Source organism: Pteropus alecto, unplaced genomic scaffold (genome assembly GCF_000325575.1).
Source record: "Pteropus alecto unplaced genomic scaffold, ASM32557v1 scaffold61, whole genome shotgun sequence".
In the NCBI taxonomy this organism is placed as follows: Eukaryota; Metazoa; Chordata; class Mammalia; order Chiroptera; family Pteropodidae; genus Pteropus; species Pteropus alecto.
Window position 1 is genome coordinate 8,096,853 of NW_006434835.1, and position 12,047 is coordinate 8,108,899.

Below are 12,047 nucleotides of genomic sequence, written 5' to 3' on the forward strand. Positions count from 1 at the left end.
ATGGGATAATCATCATAGCATAAATATGACAATGCCACCTGTATGTATATAATTTCTTATGGGGACTGGGGGACAGTATTAAACCAGAACTAGAGGATCTGGTTCCACACCTGTTCCCCTGTTTTTGTTTGTAGGATCTCACAGGGCCTCAGGCTCCTTATCTGTGAAATGTCCCTAATACCAGTCAAACTGGACTCGTCACTGGATCCTACAGAGAGAATTAATGGGTGCAAGAATGAAAAGATGGATAGAGTGGAAGGAAAAGCTCAAAGCACAACACTATTATATAAACTGGTCTACAAATAGAAACTGGTTTAAAGTCTGGTGCTAGATAAACCAGTAAGTCAACTTAATAAAAAAATAAAAATAAATAAATAAACTACCACTTTGTTGGGTTAAATTCAGTTACATATTTCAGTATATGCTAAAACCTAAAGTAAAAATTAATGAAAGCTTACTGTAATTGCTAAAGATTTCTTTTCAAAAGTACTTCTTCATCAGTTTGTTTTCAACACAAAACCTTTAACCATTCTTGGTTTTAGAGGATTATTTTGAAATCAATATATTTTAAGACAGAAAATAATGGGACAAATACAGTCATTACAGGAAGAAACAGCATAACACACTCACTTATGTCGTGTTTCACTTTAATCTGTTGGTTTCTTCCCTCACTCAAAAAATACCTGGGCACCCACCACACATCAGGCAATGTGCTAAGTACAGGGTGTGTAATTTTGATCAAGTGTTTGCTTTCACGCAGTTTACACAAATAACCAAGATGTACAACATCACCGGGTGGCCAACATGGTAGACAATTATTGTTCACTAATACCTAGTTTTTCTTGCCTTTCTGGACACACAGAAAACTGCTTGCAGGCCCCTTGAAGGTAAGTGGGGCCACATGATTAGTTAACTATAAATGAACTGTGAGCAGAAGTGATAGCAGTTGTGGTTTAAAACAGTAAAAAAAAGTTCTACCTTTCAGCCCTCCCTTCCCCTCCTAAAGCCATAATCAGAGACAGTGGGACCACAGAAGGCCAGCCCCACAGGTCCTTTAACCATCACCTGGAACCAGCTACCCGGGGGAGTCGCGGTACCAACAGCAGGCTCTGCCACAAATAAGGAGCACATTTTAAATTGTAACCCACAGAAATGTTAGATTTTCCATTTTGCTTATATGACTGTTTTTAGCACATCATGCCTAGCCTATGCTGACTATTACAGCATAAAGGAGCGCCTGACACAAAACAGAGCCTTAAATTTAGAACGGACGAATAGATGGTTGGATGAACAGTCTGTATACAAATGAAACAAAGTGGGAGGAAGTGCAGCATGGTCGCTAAGAACAGGGGAACTTCTGCCAGAGTTCGAACTCTAACTCTGCAGCTTGTGAGCTGGGTGACCCACACTTCACTTTCCTCATAGACTGGGGTGAGTAACGATACCCAGCTGAAAGGGTTACTGAGCATCGAATGTGCTCATAAAGCTAACAGCGCTCAGAACAGCTGCCAGCACGAAAAAGTGCTTAATAAATGTTAATGTCTAAGTAAGCAAATGCAAGTAACAGGACTGTTGTTAGGTTGTTTGTTTTTCTAATAATGAGACCAAGTTAAATACAATATGTTTCAGATAAATTTGATATTTGAAAGAAATACTAACATTTCACTAGCATTAAATCACTTTCCTCATTCAAGACAAATTATTTCCTCCTCTGAAACTCACACAGATCTCATCTGCTAAGATCTGTCAGCAAAGTGAAATGCCACAAATAATACTTACTGCAGTGACCGTGTCTCCACCATTAGTAACCTGCTTGTAATAAGGTGACCCTGAAAGAACTCGCCAGGCAGAAAGGCCACAGCTGGAAGCTTTTGATATGCCCACTCCAGCCGTTTCACATCCACCAACCAGTAAAAGTCTAAAAAGGAGAGAAAAAAAAAGAATTGATAAATTGCTAATATGAACAAGACAACATCAAAACAAAGAGAGCAGAAATAATTACCTTCACAAGGAAAACTAATGTAGATTTATTATATTCTAAACCTAGAAGGTAAAAATTTTAGAAGAAACAACAAAAAATAAAATTTTTTTCAATTATAATTTCACCTTCACTTAAGCAGAGGTAAGTCTTAAACGTTCAAGCACCTGAAACCCAGATGGGAATTTAGAAAAGAGAAAAAATGTCTTAAAGGTTGGCCACTGAATATCAAAGAAACTTTATCAACACCAATAAACTTTAATAAACAGACGTGTATCTCACCAGGTACATATGTATTCATTACAGCGATGCATCGGATACAACCAGGGCGCAACTACAGATGTCAGAAAGAAATGACAGCTGGGGCTGCTGCAGACGGGACAGAGCTGCACAGTAATAACTATTCTGGGACAAGACTGTTTAGGAGTCTAGCTGTCCCTTATGACTGGCTCACTTTTCTGTTTGTCACACTTCGTTAGCAGTTAGAGACCAATTACCAACAGGGAGAAGAGCCTACCATGTGCTAACAATTAAAAGACTATACGGCCACTATATAGATTAAGCTGCTTAATAAGGGAGCCCAAACGGTCACGATTTTTTTATTGAGGTATAATGGCACAGGACATTGTACTAGTTTCAGGTGGACAACCTACTGATTCAAAATTGGTTTGTATATTTGTGAAATGATCACAGTGAATGTAGTTAACATCCGTCACCAGAGTTACAAATTTTTTTTCTTGTGATGAGAACTCTTAAGATCTACTCTCTTAGTAATTTTCAAAAAAAATATAGTTTTATTAACTACGGTCACCACAAACAGTCATGATGTTTTAAGTTATGTCAGTAAACCTGGCAGGGAACTGTATAACAGATAACATAATTATCTGTCTAGAAAAGAAAACAGTGTGACAGTGAAAGTTTCGATACGTTAGAGGGAGTGTGACAATTCCTAGTGAACGGCGGCTGTCCCTAACGGCAACAGGAACAGCAGGGAGAAGCCACAGACTTCGCCAAGTCTCTGTTTTTTAAAAAGTCCTCCCCGTTATGCTTAGGAAACCCCTGCTGCCCAAGAGCCAGAAAAAGACTTAAAACAGAGGTTTCTGGGGTCAGGTCCACTTTATGCTCCCGGCGCGATCCACCACTGTCCCAGATGACAAAACAGTATCGAGCTCACTTTACATCAAAACATAAGCAGTATCTGTCATCACAACATACACAATATCTGTCATCACTAGCCTCCCATTTTGTCAAAAAGAGGATGAGCGTCATCGTACTAATTATTTACCTTTTTCCAGGCCATGCTCAGAGAAAAACCAAAACTTAAACAATTTTAGTTTCTTCACAAAAATTGAAAGGTGAAAGAAAACACTTCATAAAGTTCCTTAGAGTTGGCATAGCAAAAGACTGACTGTTAAATGGTTATGTTAACCAACGTTAACTTTTAGAGTTATGTCATTATAAATATAAGTACCTCATGACGTAACACCATGAGCTCTCAATACTGCGTCTTCAAGACCAGTGGAAGTGTAAACTCAAGGGAAGTAAAAAAAAAAAGTTATATCATTGCAGGAAGCAACTCCTGTCCTCTCAATTCTACTCGGCTTGTGAGATGGGCAAAATAATGGCCCCCGAAAGATGTCCGTGCCCTGGTCCTGGAACCTAGGAACATGTCACGTTACAGAGATTTAAGATGCCTAACACGTGACCTTAAGGCAGGGAGACGACCCTGGATTATGTGGATAGCCCAACATAACCACAGGGTCCTTAAAAGCAAAAGGGAAGGCAGGCCCCTCTTCGGACTTCTCTCCTCTCCAACAGTAGGATATTAACCTTGTTTTAAGCCACGAAGTTTGCAGCAATCTGTCAGAGAAAACATGTCCAACTACTACACACCTCGCTTCTTCCCAGCCCTGGACCTCAGACGCTCTGGCGGCCTCCACTGCCCCCAGATGCTCTCTTCTTACTGGAACATGCTCTATCACCTATTTCTGAGCTAAGCTAACAGAGACCAGTTGAAAAGAAAAAAGAAACTCATCTCTACCATATATTCTCAGATATAAAACATGCAAAACTGCATAAAATCCTTCTAGGTATAACCACAGACTCAGCCCCACTCAAAATCTCAAAATTCATAAATATAAATGAGCTTTATTCACAGCCGCACAAACTGAGCCGTCACTCAAAGCCTTCTTCCTATTGCTTTTACAGATGGCTCTAACAAGTTTACATCACAGCAAATTGGAAGCAATAAATTTTGAGAAGACGGCCTGAAGCAACCCACAGGGCTGTTTCTACCCTTGGTCAACCCTCAGAGCTAACAGCTGATTAACCCTATTCACCAGGGCAAAAGAGATTCGGGTCCAAAGTCAAGCTAGTAGTATGAGTATTACTTGCCTAGAACAACCATTCTGTTCAAATGATACTTTTACACTAAAATAATTTCCCCCCCAAAAAAGGTATACCCAGAGCAGATAAAATCACATTATTCCTGTGAATCTAACTACCAATTCGAAGAAAATACAGTTGACAAAAGAAGAATATTTTAATAAACAACACTATAATCTAAACAATGGGAAATCTAGACAGTAAGAAACTACAGAATAAATGACCTGGTCTTCAGAAGTCTCCCTCTCTCCCATCCTCTCCCTCCCAGCAAAAGAGAGAGAGAAAACAGAGTAGATCAATGAATTAAAAAAGAACACTGTCTGGATGTTTGATGATATTAACAAATTATTGTTAATGACCTTTGCTATGATAACAGTATCATGTTTGTGTTTATTTTTAGAGTCCTTATCATTTAGAAATAAAACTGAAATACTTAAAGAAATAATATGCTTTCCAGGATCTACTTCAAAATAATCGAGAAGGTCGGTGGAGGAACGACTAGGGACACGGATGACGCCAGACTGGCCGTCAGCTGATCGTCAACTAATGACGGAGACAACGGCGTCAGTACACTACTCTATGAACGCGCTTCCAATTTTTCTTAAAGAAAACGTTTTGCAAAAGTCAATTTGTCAAGAAAAACTCCTCTAAATAGAAACAAAACAGGTAATTTTGAATATCTACATTTGCAAATGTAATCAATGTTTAATCAAATAGAAAATACAGGACTCATAAAACCTGTCTTTAAAAATCAGTAACCTGTAATTATAATAAACACTGAGAACTCATCAAATCCCCAAAAGGCCAAGAGAAAGCAGACCTCAATAACAAAAATAATTTTTGTCTGATGAATGTGCAACATATATGTTTATACTAACAGTAAAATTCTTCTCTCAAGAGATTGAGCGTTATCATTTAAATGCATTACCATATCAAGGAGGGACATGGAGATGTCATATCTAATTTTCAGCTTAAAAAATATACATATAAAATTTTAATTGCCTGACTACTGAAGAAAACAGAGCTGAGATTTCAGATTTAATATCTTCTGGTCTTGATACTAGAAAACACTTCCTCCCTCTGAAAATCTGACCAACATCATGGCCATGCATAGATCAAGCTGGCTGCGATATGATAAGCTCCATTAAGAACAAAAGCAATTCATTAAGAACAAAAGCGATTCAGTATCTGCTTCCAAACAGCCTTTCTTCCAATTCGCAGCAGACTAAAGAGCAAGTGGAGAAAAGGCAGAATGACGGGACTAATCAGGTACTACTTCCAACAAACGGTACGGCAACTCGGGACGCTGAGGCTCCAGCTACAGGAATGCACGTGGGCATGTGTGCTTACGTGTGTTTAAAGGAAGCAACTGGCAGACTTCATCTACATGTTCACAAAACGTGTAAATGGCAGCTATTGTGTGCCAAGCAATGTGCGGGGCGCCGAGCACACAGAGATGAACAAGGCGTGCGGAAGGGGATGCCTGGCCTGGTAAATAAATCTTCTCCATGCGTGTGCCAAGCAATGTGCGGGGCACCGAGCACACAGAGATGAACAAGGCGTGCTAACTCAGTCCACGTCCACTGAAGAGTTACCTTCGGTTATATGTGCTAAGGGGTACCAACCTCAATTCAAGATGTTAATTTGGTCCATTACTTCACTGTTTTACAGGACTCACTTGTTGACTAGGGCTAATCTACAAGTGATTATGAAAAAGAAAAGAAAGAGAGGAGAAGGAGAGGGGGAGCGGGAGGGGATGCCTGGCCTGGTAAATAAATCTTCTCCATCATCCATCATGATCACTGTGCTAGAATGGGCTTCCTGGGCAACTCTAGCCAAAGGGTGGGAAGACGAGTAAGTTCCAAGGGTAAAGCCACGTAATTTAAATGAAAATTGTCAATGGGAAAGAGAGAAGTGAGGCCCAGCACAGTACCCACAACAAATGTTTCCTGAATGACTGACTGAATTTAAAGCTCCAACTTTCTCCTTAAGCAGCACAGAGTGAACAAGGCTATGGAGACCCCGCTCGCCCCTGCCCGTCCTCACTCTTGCTAGACTTCAGCAGTAAGATGTGAAGCATGGAGATCTTTCTTTTCATGAGTTGGCACCTTTACCTATATACACTTTCCTCCCTAGTATCATTAAGTCATTCTCCTTTGAATTGGACCACATTAAAATCCAAATCTTCTATCCATTACGTGAGAAGACGAGCTACACACCAGGAGAGGTTACAACATATAAAATTAACAGGGTATTAGCAGCTAGGATCTATAAAGATGTCTCGCAATCGGCCCAAAATACAAATGGACAACAAATTAGCAAGTCACAAGAGGAGAAATCCACAGTAACTCTCATGAACCACATGTAAGACCGGAGCAATCGTTTTGGAGAATAACATGACATGACAATGTCTAATAAATGCACGTGCCGAACAAGCTCGCAAACTATGTTCTACACACGTTCTTACACAGGTATATTTATCTCTTGGTAAAAGAATATGTTGTGCATCACTATAATGCAGGAAAATTAGAAATACTTTAAATGTATTAAAGGCATGAGTAAATAACTTCGATAAATTGTTCAGGGAAACTTACGCGATGTAAAGAACAAATATATAAATATATCTTGGAAGGTCGCACACCAAAATCATGAGAGCAATTGTTTCTAGAAAGGGGAAACGTGGGACAAAGGAATGGAAGGAGGAAATTTTGTTTGTATAATCGTCTCTCTTTTATTGATATGTTTGTGCATACATATACATACACACATCTAACATAAAAAAGGCAATCTTAATATTTGCCAAGTCTGGGTAGTAGCTACTTAGATGCTCATCACATTAGTCCTGTACTTTTCTCTCTTTTTTTAACTTAAAGGAACATCGAGATACAGTATCCCAAATTATGTACATAATTTGCTTTGTGACATTTTGACACTGTTTATACATTAATGGTTAGTTATATCTTAAGCATTCTGTGATTTACTACTAAAAGGAATATTAAATTTTTGCAGAAATTAAGTCCAGAAACAGACAATACTATAGAAAATAATTTATGTCATTACTGTTATTTTCCATTGCAGTAAGCTCCTCCACCCAGAATATCTGTACGCAGCGTTAACCAGTACCTCCTTAACCGTGCAGAGAATCTGGCTCTTAAGAGCTTACATTAAGAATCACATTTTGAAGCAAATAATTGTTTTAAAATTATCTGATAAAGATATAAAGCAAAGCAGAATTTCTATAGTAGAAATTAAATTCTCTACACTATGATGTATGGGAGTTAAAGCTTTATTTCTTTCTCCTTAACAAAAACGACGGGGGGCGGGCATTAACTTTCCCAATAATCTTTTACTTCAAAATTTTGTGGAAAATAGGAAAACCATAGGTCTAGAAATCAAAGGTATCAAGTACCTTTGCCAACAAAGTAACTATGTCATCTTAAGAAATTCCCTACATCCCATCAATATTTACTAAATGCAAACTGTGTGCTAAGCAATGAGGAACATGCTGAGCAACTGAAGACCCGTCTTAATAAACCGTTTATAATTCTTCTTGGAATCCATTTCTAGTGTCACGTTCAGCTCTCCCAGAGCTCATCAGTGTCCACCACGGTGTGATGGTTAGGGGCACACATTCTGCCCTACGTTCCTCTCCTCAGATGGCCTTGGACGTACATTCACACACGGGAATGAAGACGAGCACGGCCCAGGGGAAAGGACAAGCCCGCACAGACCGCGACTGCACAGGCTTCAACGACCTTTGGGTTCGGTTAGGTGCAAAACCAGCCTAAAGGCCAGGTGACCTGCGTGGAGGAAGAGGCCAAGGAAGACTCCTCTGCGAAATACCAGAGAAAAGTTTATCCTGTGAATGATTTTCCAGACAGAAGAAGGGATCAGGTAAAGAACATTCTAAGCCAAGGAAACTTGATAATCAATTTATAAATGGTGTGTTCAGAGAATGATGGGAAATGCAGGGAGTGTTTCTAGCCTATAAACGGCAAGCAGGGCAAGTAGGAAAGAAAGTTCGAAGAGGTCCTTAACAGTTCAAACTAGTTTATCTTGCTCCCCTGACAGGCACTCATTCCCTTCTGCTGCCTATACAATAAGTTATTTAAATCATGCCTCGATTACTAAATTTGGAGCCACTTGGGCACAGAGACTGTGTCTGCATCCTTCACGGCATTTACCAAAGTTGGTTCACTCAAGGAGCATCTAACTGCGCACCACAGGGGCACGAAGATAAATAAGACACAGTCCTTGTCCTTGGCTTAACCTCCCCAGACTCCAGTTCTCCCACCTGAGAAATGAAGGAGCTAAGTCACATGATGGATGAAACTCTCTTCCAGCTCTGACATTTTAAGAGACTAAAACTCAAAGCAGGAACATAGGTATCAGACAACAAATACAAACTGAGACCGATGGAGCAAAAAACACAAGAGGAGGAACAAACAAAATGATCAAGAGCAAAGGCAGAAGTGGGAGCAGGACAGGGAGCAGAAATAAGGGGGTGGGCAATGCCATCTGAGGGAAAGAAGGTGGGGACACAGAGCGTGCCCCTAAGCATCATACATTCATCATACTGATGAACTGAGAGAGCTAAACGTGACACGACAAATTACGTCCAAGACGAATTACAAAGGGTTTATTAAGAAGGTTCTTCCACCTAATAAGTGTTGGGAGAATCTGCCATCCAGTGGCTTAGAAATCCTTAAAGCCAGGGGAAAAGTTTGAAATAATAGAGGGAGAGAGACTTTGATAGACTCAGTCCAATGAGCAGTGTGCTTGTGGCATACGACCAGCAAGGAGGTTGGAAAAAAACTACATATGTCAGAACTAAAAAGTGCTTAAGGTCATGCCCGGTAAAGTTCGGCTCAAAACCTGTTACATCACAGCTAGAAGCCATTCCTCTCTTGGGATAACTGAAATGTTCCTAATTTTAATTCATTTTAGTGCATCTTTAATATTCTTCACTACGAAAATCTTACTAGTTCAATATTTAATTATTTTTATTTATTAGATAAAAAGCTTATAAGAAGATAATATACATAATTGTGACTCTTCACATCGATGGATGTCAAACACAGTCTGCGTCAGAACTTCTTGGAGGGCTTATAAAAACGCAGCACGCTGGGCCGCTCCTCCAGGTCTGACGGATGCAGTAGGTCTAGGGCGGAGGCCACGAATTTGCGTTTCTAACAATCTCTCCCAGTGAGTCTGAAGCTGCTGGTACAGGGACTTCATTTTGAGAAGCACAGCTTTACATTCTGCTAGAATCTATACGCTGAGCGCTGGAGGACACGGTTCACTATTATTCAAATTATGAAGCATTACACTATTTAGTCAACACATGCTTAAGGATAACTGATTATATTGACTGGCTAGTTGTTAAAGAAAACATGAGCATTTTTCTTGGCTGGAGAAAGTAATATTGGAGCCTGTTAGTTCAGTAATAAAATTTCTTTTTCCTGGCAATTTGATAATTAGGTATTTAATGCATCTAAAATTGAGTGGTAACTGGTTATAAATTCCTTAAAATATAACTTAGAATTTAGAATCAAGAGGTATAAGAAAATCCATAAAGTTCAATACTCTTTAGTTGATACCTTCCGAGAAGAACTGGACCCATACTCGGATGGTTAGATGGCACAGAATAGAGGTCAGCAAACATTCTCCATAAAGGGACAGGTAATAAATATCTTAAGCTCTGTGCACCTTATGGTCTCTTTCATAACTCATTTCTGTCATCGTGCAAAAAAGCAGACAATATATTTTTTTAAAGTGTGGCTATGTTCTAATAAAATTTCACTTATGGACTGAAATTTGAATTTCATATAATTTTCATGGGTCATAAAATATTATTTGATTTTTTTCAAAATTGTTTTTTTAATGTCAAATCCATTCTTGGCTCACATGCCATACAAACAGGCCATATTTGGCCCACAGGCCATCATCTGCCAACCCCTGGAACAGAGAAAGCCTTACTGAGCATGGGAATCAGAGTTTACCACTTAATCGTCATGTTTCTTAACCTCTCAGAGCTTCATTTTTTCCATCTACAGAAGAGCAGTTATAATAACATCTTACAGAATCATGAAGACTGGGATTCAGTGAGTATCTGGTAATCAGTAAAAACTCTATAAAGTTAATTTCCTCAATTATAATCTTAATTGCAAAGGTAAGTCCACTCAGTATAATTTAGGGAGTGTCTAAACTTTGCAAGGTTCTGTGCTAGCAGTGTAGGAAATACTGTATAAAGAAACCAAATTTTCCCTTCCCTGAAGGAATGTACAGCCTTGTCGGTTAATGAGACTGTGATTTCATCTACAAAAGGTTTAGAAAAACCTGTTTCAGGCCTTCTATTCACACAATTGTTCAACCTGAGCTCTTAAATTTTAAGTCTGCCAAAGTCATTCACTTACTTAACAAATATTTACTGAGCACCTGTTCTAAGTGCTGAAAATTGAGCTATAAATAACACACATAAAGGTCCCGCCCTCGTGGAGTCTGCATCTCAGTGCATCAGTATTTTTCCCTTTTTCATATGTTTTGACAAAGCCAAGTAAACATTAACAACTGAACCAAAATTTACTGACAACCATTTCAATGCAAAGCACTGTAGTGAACACAGATAATACAGTGCTAACTAAGACAGGAAGCCTGCCCTCAGGGAGGCCACAGCCCAGCAGATTACTCTGTTGAATAAAATGAATGTATTCTTTCTTACCAACACAGAGATGGATTCTAAAGGGTCAGCCCAACCAAACATTTATAGAGCAGACAGATAGATGAGGAAAAAAAAAAAAGGACATGCCAGGCAGAGGAAAAAAACAAGTAAGAAGCACAAAGGCTTTAAAGAACAAAGACATTTTGAGAAATGCAAGAATTTACATATGTCTAGAGTTATCCTTGGTAGGAGTCAGCAAACTAGAGCCCCTGGACCTAATCTCCCACCACCTATTTTTGTAAATAAAGCTTTACTGGAACATAGTCGTACTCATTCATTTACATATTGTCTCTGGCTGCTTTCACTCTATCATGGAGCAGTTGAGCAGTTACAACAAATACCATCTCGCCCTTTACAGAAAAGTGTGCTGATCACTGGTCTAGAGCAAAGAAACATGAAGAGGTATGACGGGAGGCTAGGAAATTTAAAAGACCAAACTATAAAAGGCCTTAAATACTAAACTAAGGAGTTATAGCTCTATCCCAATAGCTAAAGGACATTAGATTTTTAAGCTTCAGACTAGTATTTTAAGACCTGTATTCCCTGCTGGAAACACAACAGAAAACAAATTAGAGGAGGATCGGATAGGAAGCAAAGAACACACATGACAATAAATTAGATAAGAAGTAATGGCTGTCTGAACTGTAAGGATGACAGCAAAAATGGAGAGGAGGAGATGGGTTTGAGATATATTAGAGAATAATAACCAACAAGTCTTTATAGGTTTAAAAGAATGAGTTCAGGGAGTTAACTAACGTAAATCTCAGGTTTCGGCCAAGTAGAAATGCTATATATCAAGATTCTGGAATACAGGAAAAAAATGTAGCTTTGGAGATAAAATATGATTCACGCAGTTAGAATACTGTGAGTATGAGGTACTTGCAATCTAGCTATCCAAGGAAAGGTGTCCTGTAGGCAGATGGATAAACAGCTCTGTGGCCCAAGAGTGACTTACGGGATACA

The 12,047-nt window shown here is 39.1% G+C and overlaps 1 protein-coding gene across 2 annotated transcripts in view; it reads right to left on the minus strand.

The window, feature by feature from the left end:
* The window catches only part of NBAS (neuroblastoma amplified sequence), a 250,417-nt gene that overhangs the window by 208,549 nt on the left and 29,821 nt on the right, over positions 1 to 12,047 (minus strand). For both annotated transcript variants that reach the window (XM_006910241.3, XM_025045807.1), the window contains exon 10: positions 1,780 to 1,918. In XM_006910241.3, coding sequence (XP_006910303.1) covers positions 1,780 to 1,918 — 139 coding nt within the window. The remainder of the gene's footprint in view (positions 1 to 1,779; positions 1,919 to 12,047) is intronic.